At 42.9% G+C, this 18,286-nt stretch overlaps 2 protein-coding genes across 2 annotated transcripts in view; one reads left to right on the forward strand and one right to left on the reverse strand.

Annotated features, from left to right (window-relative positions):
• RASSF3 (Ras association domain family member 3) overlaps positions 1 to 18,286 on the reverse strand; it is an 83,582-nt gene that overhangs the window by 55,818 nt on the left and 9,478 nt on the right. The window lies entirely within an intron of this gene.
• On the forward strand, positions 11,304 to 11,759 carry LOC308244429 (large ribosomal subunit protein uL24-like; the record flags this gene model as incomplete). The annotated part of the gene is made up of 1 exon (XM_080660390.1): positions 11,304 to 11,759. Exon 1 carries the CDS (start codon positions 11,334 to 11,336, stop codon positions 11,757 to 11,759), a length of 426 nt encoding a protein of 141 aa, XP_080516516.1. The 5' UTR covers positions 11,304 to 11,333.

The raw sequence follows: 18,286 nt of genomic DNA on the forward strand, positions 1-18,286 counted from the left end.
TTACCTTCATTTTTTTGGGTTGCTCTATGCTCATTACAGAGCTGTTACAGTTCACAAGTGGCATCATATTATGTTGGTCTCCCCATGTAATCCCAGAGTTCCTTATACAAAAGGAGGACTCTTTCGTAATAAACCCAACTGTATGCCCTGAGCTCTGCGCATGGCCCCTGCTCAGTGATACTTACTGCAAACATTCCAGCAATGTCCGTGTGCCAACAAGGGTGTGAGTCACTTATTTTAATTTTGGAACACACCCACGTCCTTTAAATTCTCTTTCTGATCTGAGAGGTAAACAAAAATGCAGCAACATACAACCATCTTCTGGAATTCCTTCATTTACCACTCCTTAAAACAAATTTCCAAAGCCTACAATTACAGACTACTCTTTAAATTACAATAAACCATGCAGAAATCCCTAACTTTTTTGGAATTGTGAGCCACTCCCATTATAATTATCATAATTTCCACCCATGTTATACATGCGCATTTTTAACTTTACAATGAGTGTAATCAGTATGAAAATAAGAATGCTATAAACTGAAAGGTCATGGGCCTCTTCTGAATGTTCACAGTACATATTCAGTATATGCAGAACTGTACATTTCTAGGCATTTCAAGGTAAACCATGATGTAAAAGGAGACTGCCTATGTTCATAATCTGGTCCCCATCCCCTTTCCACCATCCACCTCTTGACTTCAGACTAGATCATCCAGACTTAATTCAACCTCAACCTTATGATTTCCCTTCCCGCTGTCCCCCAACCCGAAGCCCAAGCTGCATGCACTCAGCACAGAGTCCTTATGCTGATGTTTGCTAATGTGGCAGTCACCCTAAATATAGACTGTCACTTCCCCAGCTCTAAAAGTGTGGGTTCTCATACCAGACTGCCCAGTTTCTCATCCTGGTTCCTCTATTTAGCAGCTACTATTTAACCTCTCTGAGCCTCTTCTGTGCAAAGAGAATAACCTTGCCTACTTCTCTGAGTTGGTGTGAAGATGAGCTGAACCTATAAAGGTAAAATGCCTTGTAAGTGCACCATACACATGAGCCATCATGGCTAGCAACAGTCAGGTTGCCTCTTCCACTTGTGTTGAAAATGGTTTCTTTTTAGCTGAAAACAACAACAAAAAACTCCTTTTCTGTACTCTCTGATCCACTACTCACAAAACTTCATTTCTGACATCAGATATATGGGGTTTTGCCCCACACCAATCAAGTCTCTGCAGATTATCACCTGGGTGTTCTACAATTTAATTCCATTCTAATATTAACTACCTGGGGTTAGCATAGACCCCCTAGGTTCATTAAGCGCTTGGTCTCATAAGACTTCCTTCCCACTTCAGATGCCAATTGTCACCTGTGCTTCTGACTGTCCCAAGTCCCTCAGTTCAGATTCAGTGATTTGCCAGAATGGCTCAAGAACTTAAGAATGTGCTTTCATACTTACTATTACCCACTAATTACGAAGGACACAACTCAGGAACAGCCAAAGGAAGAGATGCATTGCATGAGGTATATGGGAAGGGGCTCAGAGTCTTATGTTCTTTCCATGGGTGCCTCCTCCCAGCACCTCCAGGTGTTCACCAACCAGGAAGCTCTCCAAACCCCATCAGTCAGCATTTTTATGGAGGCTTCATGACATAGGCACAATTGATAAATCACTGGCATTGGTGACTGAGCTCAATCTCTGGTCCCTATCACGTGTCTGGTTCCCCTGCAACCAGCCTCCAAACACTTAGAGCAAGCATGTCAAACTCAAAGGCTAACACGGGCCAAATAAACAAGGTTTAAGTTTATGTGGGCCACAAAAAAACAGAAGCTTCACTTTTCATAGAAATGTAGGTTTATTTCGATAGAGACATGCTGAATACAAAAAGCTGAAATAAATGAGTAATCGTTAACATAAAATATAGGACATTTTAATAAAAATTAATATTTTTTCTTGAACATTAACTTACCAGACACTGAATAACTGCACAAATTAATAAGCGTTAATGCAAATAAACCTATTTTTCTTGTTCTCCAAAAGTGAAATATTTCCTCTTGTGCACACCAAACAAATCAGTGCAAGACTAACGATGTGGCAATCAGCTGCTAAAATATTCGCTGCTAGTATTAGTGGAGAGAAGTGGTGTGCCGGCGCGTAAGGGAAATTCATGCAACACGATTATAATAATCAGTCATTAGCGAACATTGTAGTTCGTTATTAATAACTAAAGGCCCATTGCACGAAGATTCGTGCAATAGGCCTTCCTTCTCCTGGCTGCCGGCACCAGTTTTCCTCCAGCACCCGGACCCAGACCTTTGCTCTGGCCGCAGTGGAGAAGCCAAGCCTCCTCAGTCTTCAGTCTTCAGTCTTCGCTCGGGCTGGAGCTTAAGTCTTTGCTCTGCGCCTGCATATGCAAATTAACCCAACACCTTTGTTGGGTTAATTTGCATATTCATTCCTGATTGGCTGGTGGGCATCATGGAGGTACAGTCAATTTGCATATTTCTCTTTTATTAGTGTAGATTATGTATAACAGGATATTGTAAAAATTAAGTTATGAAATTTTTATTAAAACGTTTCCTACATACCATTATATTGGCTGAGCTGCAAAAATATCCGTTGTTGGCCGCATGTGGCCCATGGGCCGCAAGTTTGACATGCTTGACTTAGAGGTTTTCAAAAGTCACCTTCTTTGCCCAGCCGGTGTGGCTCAGTGGTTGAGTAGCGATCTATGAACCAGGAGGTCGCAGTTCCGGTCACAGTTCCATTCCCAGTCAGGGCACATGCCCAGATTGCAGGCTCCATCCCCAGTATAGGGTGTGCAGGAGGCTGCTGATTCTCTCTCATCATTGATGTTTCTATCTCTCCCTTTCCCTTCCTCTCTGAAATCAATAAAAATATATTTTTTTAAAGTCACCTCATTTAACAAACTAAAGTGTGATTGAAAGGGGCTTGTTGTGAATACCAAAAGACACTTTTGTCACTTTTATAGAAATTACCACTTAGGAAATTTCAAGGGTTTTTGGAGTTTTGTTCCAGGAACAAATATATATTTCTTGTTATAAATCACAATATCACAATGGTTCTGTATGACTTGCCACCACACAGCATGCTCTTGAGTACTGGCTTATCCTTCTTTGAATCCCCAGAGCCAAGCACTGGGAATAAAGCAGGAAGAGTAATCTCTTTTCTACAGCATTAAATCAAAATGGAAGAAGGTCGGGCCGGTGTGGCTCCGAGGTTGAGCACTGACCTGTGTATGCACCAGTAGATCACAGTTCCATTCCCGGTCAGGGCACACGCCCAAGTTGTGGGCTCGAGCCCCAGTGTGGGGCATGCAAGAGGCAGCTGATCAATGATTCTCTCTCATCATTTATGTTTTTACCTCTCTCTCCCTCTCTGTAATCAATTTTTTAAAAAAATTTTAATGAAAGTAGTACAGATAGTTCAACAGAGAGTAGCAGGCAGTTAGAACACTTGCCATCACTCACATCCCTACACAAATTCTAGAACACCCAACAAACTGCTGGAAATCCCACAGATGTAAAATACTCATTTCTGTTTTAACATTTCCACAGAATAGCAGTATTACCTGCTTATACATTTTAGAAAGGAAAGCAGAAAAATGAAGGTTTTATGGGAAATCCCAAAGCAAGGTTGTACAAATCAGTATTTAGCTAAATATAAATTGTTATCAGCCTATTTTCCGAAAAAAGATAAAATCCACTTTGGGTTTTCTTTTTCATTCCTCTCTGAACATTACATTAAAATACCTAATTATTAGGTATCCTGGTGCCAAAGCCAGGAAATAACATGCAGTGATACCATATTCAACACAGTATATTTCATCTTCAAAGACTTCTCGAAAATACAACCAACGACTCCCCACCAGTCTTCTGACGTCTCTTATCAACAATAATAAACAAAGGAATTGAAGAAACAGATTTTAACCGGAGAGGAAAAAACCATTAAGATAACAGCGTTTCTATTTAAACGTATTGACTTTACTTCCTAACATCTTCTTGCTGTGTTAATTTTCAGCTATTTGGGGGGCATGTCCACATTCTGGTCATCAAAGACTTTGTTCTAAGAAAGTTAAAAATTCACTGACGTGGCTTGAGAAGTTTACTTTTACAGTCCATAGCCACATCAAGGTTTATTTTTCTCTCGTTCCTTCAAATAAATCTCAACTACTTCCAATTCAAGGATGATGAGCTCATGCTCCAAATCTTTGTCTCTTGCCATGACCACTCTCCCGAACTTCAGACCCTGGGTTCTGGTTGCCAGCTGATTGCTACACAAATGTTCCATAAAGGTGCCTAATACTGAACTGTCCCACCACCTCACTACACCCGCTTCTCCTCCTCTGGTGTCCTCTATTTCCTCAATGGCAATGCCACCCTCTCAGGCACCTTCCACACCGCCTTCTCCTCCTTTTCCCTCCTCTCCTTCCTCTCCCTCCGTCCACCCATTGGTCAATCTGGTGCTAATCTGCCCACCCAACTTCTGGAATCATCTCTCCCACTGCAGCTGGGCCATGTGTAGCTCTGATGACCTTCACCCAGGTTACTGCAATAGCCTCCCAAACAATATCCCTGACTCTCTCTCACTCTGCCATAAACTGCTATCGGTTTCAAAAGCATAGATCTGACCATATTACTTCTCCCTAAATGGCTCCTCCTTACCCAGACCACACCCACAGGGTGATGTCATTTGCTCCACCCACAACACCAGCTGGTTCTCTAGAAAAAGCAGCCCTCCCTCTTCTGCCTCTGCACGTCTGCAGGTTTCTCTCCACACACATATGCACACCCACCTCATCTATCAAAGTCTACCTGCCACTCATCAAACTCCTAGTCACCTATCACCCCTTACATCATGTACATGTGTCGGATTTAACGCCCCCACCACCCCCCATTCTCCAAATACCATCACCCTAATGGCTCAACTTCTTGGCTTTTCTGCAGCACTTTTCCTGCTGACCAAGCCCTTGTTCTTGAGGTGAGCCTCTGCCTCGGCTCTCAGCGCACCCACTCTCTCCTGGTTTTCTTCCCATACCCCCACCCACTCACCCTGGTTATCTCCAGGGACACACCCTTCTTCTTTGCATGCTAGTATCCTCCATGCTTCTGACAACCTCATGGCTTCAACAAATCCCAAGGCTCTCTCCCCAGACCAGGTCTACCTTCTCTATCTTATAGACAAACCCAGAAAACTTTTATACCCTACAGACGTCTCAATTCACACATCCAGATTCATTCATTCATTATTTACTGACTGCCTGGAATCAGTGCATTGTGTGAACTTATCCTCCCTCCCAAACCTGACATTTCTTCTCTATTCCCCTTCTTGGTGAGTGACAGCATCATCCTTCCTGCCACCCAAACCAGACACCCACAATTCATCCCTGACTCCTCTCTCTCACCCCAACACCCACATTCAATGTTACCAAATTCCCCAATATCTCCAACCTGGCCACCCCTCCACTTGATGTCCACTCTCACTGCCTTCATTCCCCACCCCAGCAACTAAACAGCCACTGAGGACTGGCTAGAATTTACTCCTGAGGTGGACGTGGTTGGATATATGCTGATAGCCACAAAGAAAGGCTCAAAACTTCCAAACAGGTTTTTAACTTTACATTTCTCTCTTATTTGGTGACAAACTACACATCTGGGGGAATCTATTACTTTATAGTTAAGCCCACATTCTCCCTTCTGTTCACTAAAATTGTTAAAACCCGTAAGTGCCTAAATGAATAGAATACCTATGTATGACTTCAGAGAGAATTCAAATAATGTTAATAACTATAACTTTAGGATCTGGACACTCAGTGCTTTGTTTCACACAAAATACTAACATTATACTTTATTTCACCTAAACCATTTTGACATGATACTCATTTTCATATGGTCAACATTTCAAGTTCAAATGAACACAATGTAAGAAGCTACCTACATCAGCCATCTCTTCATATTATCACATCACACATTTTCCAAATCTAAAACATACCACATTTTTTTCAGGGATACTACGATGTATTTAAAGAAATAGACTAACTAGAAAAATAATTATTTATTATTTCCATGGCTGAAAAAATGTCATATAATTATTCACTTAAGTGTGTTCCATCTAACTAAAAGAATAGTAGAAAACCTCAGACTCTTCAGGTTAAAAGGAGCCATTTCTGCTAATCCATGTCTTTGGAGTTAAAGTTTTGTCATCCTAAGTTATCAATAATCCTTCCAATGTTTAAAAGTCCAATTTTGAGGAAATACCTTTCCCCTTATGGTCCTGCTGAAATAGCCCCTGAAGTATACATGAAATTTAAAACAGATGAAAGTTCTAAACAAATGGCTCAGATTAAAAATAATTCTTCTCAGGAAAGATAATCCTATCTAATAAAAGAGTAATATGCAGATTGACTGTCACTCCAACACACAAGATGGCTGCCCCCATGTGGACACAAGATGGCCAGCAAGGGAGGGCAGTTGTGGGCATCAGGCCAGCAAGGGAGGGCAGTTAGGGGTGACCAGGACTGCAGAGGAGGGAAGTTGGGGGCGACCAGGCCTTCAGGGAAAGGCAGTTGGGAGGGACCCAGGCCTGCAGGGGAGGGCAGTTGGGAGGGACCCAGGCCTGCAGGGGAGAGCAGTTAGGGGGGTACCCAGGCCTGCAGGGGAGGGCAGTTAGGGGAAATCAGGCTGGCAGGGGAGTGGTTAGGGGGTGATCAGGCTGGCAGGCAGAAGCAGTTAGGGGCAATCAGGAAGGCAGGCAGGTGAGTAGTTGGGAGCCAGCAGTCCTGGATTGTGCCCTGACCATGAATCAAGCAGACCTGGATTGTGCCCTGACTGCCTGTTTAAGCCCGGTGGGATCGGGCTTAAACAGGCAGTCAGACATCCCTTGAGGGGTCCCAGATTGGAGAGGGGTCCCAGGTTGGAGAGGGTGCAGGCTGGGCTGAGGGCCCCCCCTCTCCCTGTGCACGAATTTCTAGTGTCTTAATAATGAATCAAATTAATCATCACACTCAAGAATCATTCGACATGGCCTTTATAACAGCTAAGGTCCCTAGATCTTAAGAGCTTTCATTCGTGTCAGGAGGGCAATTCTAAAATGTAGCAATCAGAGGACAAGACATGATTAAGAAATGAGCCTTGAACTGGGTAGGTATTCTGGGATCGAGGAACAGACAGACTAAGTCACTCTACACAGAGTGTGGGCAGGGGGGCAGCAGCCTCTGGGAGCCTCCCCTTTGGATACGTTATATTAGACAACAGACGCTGATGTTTTGTAACAGAATTTAACCTGCTAAAGAAGTTGTCTAAGAACATTTACCTGGCAAGGGTTTGTGCAGATCAGTTGGAATAAAGGAGACACTAAAAACAAACAATTAAATCTTCCAAAGGAAATGAATAATTCTTCACTCCCAAATGCTGCCCCAACCCACAAGCACTTAGCCTTCCAGGAAGCAGTGACTAAATGCCCTAGCATTCTCAGCAAGCAGAGGACTGACTCTCCTACACCCATTCTGCCCTGTCTGAGGAATGAGGCATTGCTGGTGGGCTCCTTCTTAAATGTTTCTTGACATTATATCAATAACTCCTGCAATATAAACGTTCAGAACAATTAAGTGTTCCCTTTAGCTTGCATGAAGCCCATTCTTGTTGGTACTATACAGGGATGAATTCAATACACCACTCATGCCCCCTTGATTTCTTTCCTAAGACATTCCCATTTTAGGAAAAGAAATCATTTTACATGTTATACTTATTTCTCAAACACCAATGACTAATCAATTCACTTAAGTTCAACCCCACCCAACCAGATGTGGCCTAAGCTAGCTATTTCCAAACTAATTCATTTGGCATCTTAATACATTTCATTGAATCCCTTTCCAGCCTTGTCTCGGTTACTTTCCCCCCAATCCGGAATTCAGGTCTAGAATAAATCTGTCACAGTACTGGACAGGGCCTTGGAGAAAGAAACAAGTCCAAAGTGATTAACCAGTTAACTGCCACACGTTCAAAATGGAAACCATCCTTGCATCTATAGACACTTATGGCATACAAAGGGTTAAGTGATTAAAGTAATTCTCCAAAGTTACCTCTGCAGGACCAGGCCTAGGACCCAGGTCTCCACACCCCAGCCCAAAATGCTTTCCATTTCACCTAAATGTCTCACTTTCACATGATACAGAATCTATTACCATTGTTTGTTTTATTATTCCTCCCCCGAAACCAAAAGAAATCTGCTTCACTGCCATGAGCCAACTTCTTTCTGATTATAACTAGTGGCCGGTGCACAAAATTCGTGCACATTAAAAGGGAATTAGAGAGTGCCCTAACCGGTTTGGCTCAGTGGATAGAGCGTCGGCCTGCGGATTGAAGGGTCCCAGGTTCGATTCCGGTCAAGGGCATGTACCTGGGTTGCGGGCACATCCCCAGTAGGGGGCGTGCAGGAGGCAGCTGATTGATGTCTCTCTCTCATCGATGTTTCTGGCTCTCTATCCCTCTCTCTTCCTCTCTGTGGAAAATCAATAAAATATATTTTTTAAAAAAAAAGGGAATTAGAGAAAATATTTTAATATTGCTATTTGCCCTTTCTCTATAATAGAAGTGTCAGAAATGAAAGAAAATTAGTAAAATGTATATGAAAATCTTCCTCCTGCCAGAGTCTGGGGCATGCCGTGGGACCCAGAGTCAAGTCCCCGCCCACCCGTGGCGCCTCAAAATCTAGCGAGACCCACACCCAGCTGGCCCCACCCCCATTGGGCGAGATCGAGACCCTGCCGGCCCCACCCCCGTCAAGCCCCGCTGGGCGGGGGGCACAGCCTCAGGTCCCTTGGCTCGGCACCAGGCAGGGGGTGCAGCCTCAGGTCCCCCATCAAGCCCCACTGGCTTGGGGGCACAGCCTCAGGTTCCCCAGCGCACCCTCAGGTCCCCCGGCCTGGTGCCGGGGCAGGAGGCGCGGCCTGAGGTCCCCCGGCCCAGCACCAGGGCAGGGGGGCGCCTTGAGGTCCCCCATCAAGCCCCACTGGGTGGGGGGGTGCAGCCTGAAGTACCCCGTCAAGACCTGCCGGGCAGGGGATGCGGCCTGAGGTCCCCCATCAAGCCCCGCTGGGCAGGGGGTGCACCTTGAGGTCTCCCGTCAAGCCTCGGCAGGCGGGGGGGCATGGTCTGAGATCCCCCGTCAAGCCCTGCCGGGCGGGGGGCACAGCCTCAGGTCCCCCATCAAGCCCTGTTGGGCGGGGGGCGCAGCCTCAGGTGCCCTGGCCCGGTGCCGGGGTTGAGGGCATGTCCTGAGGTCCCCCGGCCAGGTGCCAGGGCAGGGGTTGCAGCCTGAGGTCCCCCGTCAAGCCCTGCCAGGCAGCGGGCACAGCCTGAGGTCCCCCAGCCTGGAGCCAGGGGCAGGGCGCGCGGCCTGAGGTCCCCTGAGGTTCCTGGCCCAGCGCCATGCAGTTTCAGGTCCCTGCTGATTGCTCCTTAAGGCTCATTACAGGAACCTGGCCTCTGCTGTGGGCACCGCCATCTTTGTGACAGTGTAACTGTTAATTTGCATACTCCCTCTTTATTAGATAAGGACTCTGCCGCACACTTGATCAAATGGAAATCAGGTGGCCAATTAACAAATACTGATGGCCTCCTCCTGTGCCCTGCACCAGGCACACTAGCAATGAAGAGACCAGGTGAGACAGATGTGGTCCGTCCTCAGGAAGCTCACAGACAGGATAATCTAGAAGGCTTAAAACAAAATTTGCTCAAGTCCCCTGATGCATCTAACAATGAGCTAGATTGCCATCTTCCTCTAAAGCATCTTAGGGCTTCATCAACATCACAATGGATTCATAAAGTAATTCAAATTTGCTGCTTAAATATAACTGTTCAGGTCCCAAACATAAGTCACAACTATGCGGATAAAAATAAACACACATGAATGAGATGGGGGATTGTAAATATTTCTCTCTTTTCCGTGTCCAGCGCATCTAGAGAGCGGTCCGTTTCCTGAATAGGGGCTGCTGGGGATTGAGAAAATGAAAGAAAGAAACGGACACAGAGATGGAAGGAAAAAGCTGGGGCCGGGTGGGACCACTGTCCTCAGATGGAGAGATAGGGACCCAGAGCCAATACAGCGTGTTTATTTTATACAGCAAAAACCAGGAAGTTTTACTAAAAGTCAAGACAAAGGAGATTATGGGCATTCTTGGTGGGCCCGAGTCATATTTATTCCTGGTTCATGGCTGGATTTAAATAACAAACACGCCCCCCCACACCACGACACCTGGGCTGAAGGTCAAGCTGACAACACTCCTGCCTCTGGCAAGGTGTGTTTCCAGGACGTGACTTTGCCAACGCCACTGGATTCAGCTGACAATAATTAAAGAAATGCCCATGTGCCTTCCCAGGCGCTCTCTACAGGGGATTAAACTCATTTTTCAACAATTATTTATCAAATAAGTGTCAGCTCTAATATTACTGTAGGCTGAGAATGTATAATCAATTTACAAGAGATGAGATATATATTAAAAGTAGGAGAAAATGGTATAGTAGTCTCTAAACACACCTGTGATGCTGTCACACTGCATTATGCAACTACTTATAATCTAGGAATCTTGCTACACACATAACCTCATTTAATCCCCCTATATCTGTTTTAAAGATTAAAAAAACTGATACTCGTCCAGCTGCTGTGGTTCAGTGGTGGTGTGTCGACCTATGAACCAGGAGGTAATGGTTTGATTCACGGTCAGGGCACATGCCCAGGTTGCAGGCTCGATCCCCAGTGTGGGGTATGCAGGAGGCAGCTGATCAATGATTCTCTCTCATCATTGATGTTTCTATCTCTCTTTCCCTCTCCCTTCCTCTCTGAAAGCAATAAAAATATATTTAAAAAAAAAACAAAACAAAAAATCCTGATACTCGCCCTACCCGGTTTGGCTCAGTGGATACAGTGTCCGCCTGTGAACTTAAAGGTCCCAGGTTCTATTCCAGTCAAGGGCAATGCCCGGGTTGTGGGCTCAACCCCCAGTGGGGGGCCTGCAGGAGGCAGCCGATCGGTGGTTCTCTTTCATCATTGATGTTTCTATCTCTCCCTCTTCCTTCCTCTCTGAAATCAATAAAAACATCAAAAAAAAAATCAATAAAGCCTTGTAGTCCGGTATATATTTAAAAAAAACAAAACCCTGATACTCAAAGAAGTTAAAGAACCTGCTCCTGCTTCCAGAATTGGTAAATGACAGGCCCAAAACCAAGACAGTCTCCCATTTCTAGATCCCGATCACACTCTCTTAGTAAAAGCTCCTACCAACTCCTCCCTTTTGCAGCCATCGCTGAAGCGCCAAAGGCCAAAATGAAGTTCAATCCCTTTGTGACTTCTGATGGGGGCAAGAACCATAAAAGGCATTTCAGTGCCCCTTCCCACATTGGCAGGAACCTTATGTCACCTCCTCTTTCCAAAGAGCTGAGACAGAAGCACGGTGTTCGATCCATGCCCGTCCTACAGGATGATGAAGTTCAGGTTGTGCGAGGACACTACAGAAGGCATCCAAGTGGTGGGGTTTACAGGAGGAAATATGGCATCTACACTGAACGGGGGCAGCGGGAGGAAGCTAAAGGTACAACTGCTCAGGTGGGCTCGCCCCAGCAAGGTGCTATCACTAGATGGAAGCTGGACAATGACCCCAAAAAGAGGCTGGAACATAAAGCCAAATCTCTCCAAGTAGGAAAGGAAAAGGGCAAATACAAGGAAGAAACAATTGAGAAGATGCAGGAGTAAAGTAATCTTATATACAACTTTCATTGAAAAATATTAAAATGGAAAAAATAAAAGCTCTTTCCAAACTGATTTTAATTAATAATGTTAATACCACTAGAAATAATAAAAGTTAACCTATACTGAATATGTACTTATATGTAGATAATGTTCCAAGTCCTTTATATGAATTAATGATAATCATTTACATAAGAGTATATCAATAATACTACAGTCAAATTTTAAAAAAACTTAAGTGGTTAAAAATATTCACAATGGCATTCAGAATATAAAGCCAGTTTTAGACAACCAATTTATTGTAAGACACAAGCAAAGGAAAGGGAGGTTGGCATGAAGAGGGAATAGCAAACCCCAGGGGGCTCACGTGGCCCAAAGGACGAGGTTTCCCACCAGATTCCAACCCTCCACCAGTTTTACAGAGCATAAATGAACTCGGAAGAGCCAAACAGATCACATGACTCGCTGAGCTTTCTTTAATGCCTGCATTCAAATTTTGCATAAGCAAGCTTGTTTCTGAGCTGCGGATGTGTCCAACAAGGCTGGACCCCCTTAGAGAGGAGATAGACATGCTGTGGGTGGGAGGCCAGAGGGCTGGGAAGCCAGCCACAGCCCGTGGAGCTGGACCCACCAGCCACAGCATCTCCCTTTGCAGTGCGTTATACAGTTCACACAAATTACATCATTTGATCTGATCTTACACAAACCAGAAACAAGACAGTGACTAAGTCCCTAAACAATGAGCACAAGGTGATCTAAAGCTCCTGGAGGAAAAAGGGAAGCTCCCGGGAGGAAGCAGAATTTGTCACGGGTCAATCAAGCAGCCTTGGGAGAAACTGCAGCCAGAATTCCACAGCCAGGGGCAGATAAAAGAGAGAATACAGAGGAAGTTAAAAAGGAAAAAAGAAAAACTTTCATACAATGTGTTAATTTATACATCAACTATTGGGCAAAAAGAACCACACTTTCATATGCCTGCTCATTCGGAAAGTTGGTTAAGACTTTGATGGGTGGCCTCAGGCTTGGTCAGAAGGAAACAGCCCCTTTACCGGAAAACAAAGGCACCACAGACACAGAGATGAGAGACAGAGACACAGAGACCAGAGACAAAGAGAGAAAAAATTAAGTATCCAGGAATGACTAAAGCTCCTTCTTAATCAATTACACTGAGATTCCCAATTCATTTTGGTCACTTAATTAGATACACCTAATTTCCTTTTATTCTTTGGATGGATTATTAGTTCACTTCAAATCTCTCAACCATCGTCAGTTCTCCATTAAACCTAGCACTCTGAAATGGAAAGTACATGATCATATAGAGTAGAACTTTTTAAATAACAATTACTAATACTTATTACTGTCTATTATTGACAGGCATGCTGCTACTTTACAGATGAGGAAATTGAGGCTTAAAGAGGTGCCATGACTTGCCCAAGATAACACAGCACTGATGTAACTCAAGCTGTCTTAATACAGCTACTTGCGGTCAATTGTCAATTAATTAAGAATACACACACCCTTTAGCCCATTACAAAATCCAGTTCCCTTTCTTGGTCTCAATAGTAAGAGAGTTTTTAGCTCTCACCTCAAAGATCAAGGTTCACTGTAATGTTACCTTTGAAACTGCACAGAACTACCTCTCTGGGAATGAATTTTAAGTTGATTTGCTGATACAGATGCTAGGTTTGCCTTTTTGACAATTATTCCCCTTTTCCTACATGACCTACCTCCAAATCCTCTCCACCAAATGGCAGGAATAATCACCCTTTGGGTACAGCTCATAGAACAAATTTCCTCTAGCAGAGACCATGAGGACAGCCAAGGATCAGAGCCCACCTCGCACAGCAGCCCTACCCTCTTTCCAACTGCACAGGTCACATGTCGCCACCACTGGTCGTCAGGGAGAGCAGGAGAGCACCTTTCTAACTGCACAGGGATCTAAAAGGGCAGGGTCTTTCCCCCAAAGGAAAACTGGCAAAAACAAAACAATCCGAACTAACAGAAACAGACCTTACATGGGCAAAAGTAACGTTGTTTCTTTAAGCCACCTACATAATATTTACATTTTCATAGCTGGGAAATCACTAACTACAGTCAAGGACCCCTGAATTCACCTCTGCCGTGCCACACTGAACGTGGATCTGCTTAAGGCCTAAACTGATAAAACTTCTGTTAGTTTCGCCCTGACTGGTTTGGCTCAGTGGATAGAGCGTCGGCCTGCGGACTGAAAGGTCCCAGGTTCGATTCCAGTCAAGGGCATGTACCTTGGTTGTGGGCACATCTCCAGTAGGAGGTGTGCAGAAGACGGCTGATCGATGTTTCTCTCTCATCGATGTTTCTAACTCTCTATGCCTCTCTCTTCCTCTCTGTAAAAAATCAATAAAATATATTTAAAAAAAAAAAAAAAAAAAAACTTCTGTTAGTTTCATTTCTCATCTCAAACCTTCCACTGAAATTAGAGTCCGAGAAATCAACTGAATTTTAGTTCCTTTGGAATGCATTAACTGTAAAACACTAGGGAAAATTAATTTCATTTTAGTGTTGGTATTTCCCCTCCTCCCTAATACGTGTAGCTACGTGGTTTTCTGTTTTCTTAAAATTTTTTTGGTTTTTGTTTGTTATGTTGTTTGAGAACTATATCATATACACATAAATTTCTATGCCTTACCTGGCAAAATAGCGAAAAATAATCCTCAAAACAAGCATTTGTGGGAAATTTTCAGAGTAAGTTTGAGTTGTCTAAGACTAGAATGATTAAGGAAGATTCATAATCTATCTAAAGTCAGAAATAACTTCATATCTTTTTAAAAGATTCACTTTATGAAACAACTCTGTAAAAAGGAACAAACTAAATCAGGGCAAACTAGGAATTAATCAGAGGAAGAGAGATTAAGCAACAATTTTCATCAGAGGCAAGCCTTCAAGTAGACAGAGTCCATGTACTTGCAATTTGTCAACAAGAGACAATAAGCTGATAAGTAAATAGTATAAATATCCTCTTTGGTAGGTGGGGATTTTAGTTGTTTGTCCTACCATCCTAGTCTACTTAGATAATTTAGGTTCCTCCTAATTCTGCTATGGTGGTTGGGAAACTTGCACTAAATGGATTGAAATTCAAAGATAAACAGGCACTTCCAGTCATCCTTCTCCTACACGCTTAGTAAGAGACACATCACCCAGCTCCCCACCCTCTGTATCCCATGGTGTATCTCACAGGACGCTGATGCTTTCTTAGCAATGCCTTTCCTGTGTGTAATTACAGGAGCAACAAGTATTTTGTTCCTTGTTTCAGTGATGTCAGCCTGAAACACAATCTAAGGTATTTCAAAATGCCAGAATATGTGTCTTTGGTACAAACAGAGTAAGCAAAAAAAATAACCTGAAGTTCAGCTGACCGCAAAAAGGAGAAGCATCTACCGAGCTAAATATGTATGCATAGGACTTAAGAGCAATGCTCTCTCTCAGGACTTCCGCCTACCTCACGGACACATGGTCAAGGCCATGCATGAACAATGCTCACGCCAAGAAGCCCCACTAGGAATTAGAAAACGTATTACATTCACTATTAATTAAGGGAATGCGAATTAAATAACCTAGAGATGCCTTTACAAAGTTTCCCCCTCTATTTTAATGACTATATCCAGTGGAGCTAAAGGCAAACTGCATGAAACTAGTTAAAAATGTAGCCCGAAAGCCATAAAATGGCCACACCCTCCTGCTCAGTAAAAGTCCACTTTGTACATCTGTCCTAAAAAATTAACCCATAATAGAAAAGATTTCTTACTCAGTATGTTTATTACAGTAGCAAAAATTAGAAACACCCAAGTTTTCCAATATTTGGAGAATAATGCCTATTGGGAAAATACAATGTGGACCTGAAAATGATAGGTGACATCATGCAGCAACACCTCATGTTCACAGTGGCATTATTCACAATAGCCAAAAGGGGGCAGCAATTCAAATGTTCACTGACTGACAAATGGACAAACAAAATGTGTCACATGCATACAATGGAATATTAATCAGACTTGATTACAGGAAGGAAATTATGACATCTACTACGACACGGACAAGCCTTGAGTGAAATAAGCCAGTTACAAAAAGACCAATACTGTATGATTTCACTTGTATTAGATGACTAGAATAGTTAAACTCATAGCAACAGAAAGTAGAATGGTAGTTGCCAACAGCAGGGTGGGGGAGAAATGGAGAATTGTTTAATGGGTAGTTTCAAGTTTTTCAAGATGAAAAGATTCTGAAGATTGGATGTACAACCGTATAAATTTACTTAACCCTACTGAACTGTACACTTAAAAATGGTTAAGTGGCAAATTTTGTTATGTATATTATGTTATGTATATACACCAGTGTATATGTACCAGTACAGTACGATTATATTCATGTAAAACAGACCAAGGAAAAATACTAGGAAACAATTCTGCAAAACTGTATTTGGCTTAGGATAGTAAGATAATGGACAATTTCCCCCCCCCCCACCCCCAAACTCCGTGATGTGACTTTTATAGCACTCTTGTTATTTTAAAAACTTTTAAGAACATATTTCTCTAACTACCCAAATCCCAAAGCTTAAAGTCCCTCCAAAAAAAAAGGCATGCTTATGAGAAATTACTCAATTTTTTAGCATATTACTAAAAATTACTCAAAAATTTTAGCAAAAAAGATGGAAGCCAAATTTTTGACTAAGGTCTTGCTCTTTACAACAGATGAGAGATTATCTAAATTGACTACTCACTAAGCTCCAAGAAAGCACGTTTCAATTTGTTTGGTTCACCAAATCCCTAGCACCAGTCTGAACAGATATTCAGTAGACTTGGGAAATGAATTTAGAAAACTACCTTCACAATCTTAACACACACACCAACCAGCATTAACTTCATGAAAACACTTTGCTGATTACATCCTAAATCTCTAAATCCGAGATCTTCTAAATCTATTCTTCTGGTCTCCAATTCCCAAATTCATTCTTTTTCGTCCTCTAATTATCTCACTTTGTTTAGCATCTGGAAAAAGAACTGAGTGCTGCAATATATAATTAGTAAATTATTCTTAGCTGACAGAATCATGTACCAGCAGTAAGCAATTACAGGCCATAAAATGCATATTCCTTTTGCTGTTTTAATACTCTACGACATAATGAGCCCTATTCTCTGTAAACTGAGGGCGAAGTTGCGGTTTGAATGTAGAATAGTTTTAGCCTTCAGCTCAACGTGAAAAAACAGGGAAGTTCCCCACACACATTTCACAACCCCAAAATGCTGCTATGTGTTATCCAAGATAGGCTGAGAAGACACCCTTCCCAATAGCAAAGGGCAAGTTCCCTTTCACAAAGAAAAACCAACCCTCACCAGCCAGCCAGCCAGCCAGCCAGCCAGCCATCTAGATGATGGAAATTCAAACCCCTAATAGCAAGAGCTAGCAGTTCTGCCTTAGCAAACTGATGTCCAACAGAAATATGTTAGCCACCTATGCAAATTCTAATCTACCTAATAAAAGAGTAACATGCTAATTGACCGTACCTTTGAGACGCCCACCAGCCAATCAGGAGTGAATATGCAAATTAATCCAACAAAGATGGTGCCTAGCAGCCAGGGGCGGGGTGGGACACAGGTGTTCCACACCACCCCAGCCGCTCTGGGCCTCTAGGTAGAGTAGGAAGGGAGAAAGGCGGCTCCGGCTAGAGCAAAGGCAGTGCCGGCAGCCAGGGGAAGGAAGGCCCATTTTTACACGAATCTTTGTGCATTGGGCCTCTAGTTTTCTAATAGCTACATTAAAAAATAAACAGGTAAAAATTCATTTTATTTAACTCAATATATCCAAAATATTATAATTTCAACATGTAATCAATATTTAAAATTATTGTGATATATTATATATTCTCTTTCCTTTGTCCTGGGAATCCAGTGTGCATTTCAAACTCACAGCACATTACTCCATTTAGGCCAGCCACACTTCAAGTGTGCAACTGCCACATATGTCTATCATCTACCATATTGGACAGCATAGCTTTAGCATGATGGTCACTTCTATTTCAGAATCACTTGTAACATTTTTACATGTATTTCACATTTTAATCATTTAAAAAAATTTTTTTATTGATTTCAGAGAGGAGAGGAGAGGGAGAGAGGGCTAGAAACATCAATGATGAGAGAGAATCGCTGATTGGTGGCCTACTGCTGGGGATTGAGCCTGCAACCTGGGCATGTGCCCCAACTGGGAATCGAACTGTGACCTCCTAGTTCAAAGGTCAACGCTCAACCATTGAGCCATGCTGGCTGGGCATTAATCATTTTTTTTTTTTTTTTTACATCCTTCGAACATCCTTCTTATTGCATCTCTGTCCCTCTCCACTAAAAAAAAAAAAAAAAAAAATTAACAAGAAGAAAAAAAAAAAACACTATTAGCCACTCATAGCCAAACCAGAACTAACTGAACTATTAAGAGAAACCTGGACAGTTAACTTGTTCAAGAGTTTGGTAAACTCTGCTTAGACTTTTAACTGTTTAATGAATTTT

Source organism: Plecotus auritus, assembly GCF_963455305.1.
Source record: "Plecotus auritus genome assembly, chromosome: 3".
NCBI lineage: Eukaryota > Metazoa > Chordata > Mammalia > Chiroptera > Vespertilionidae > Plecotus > Plecotus auritus.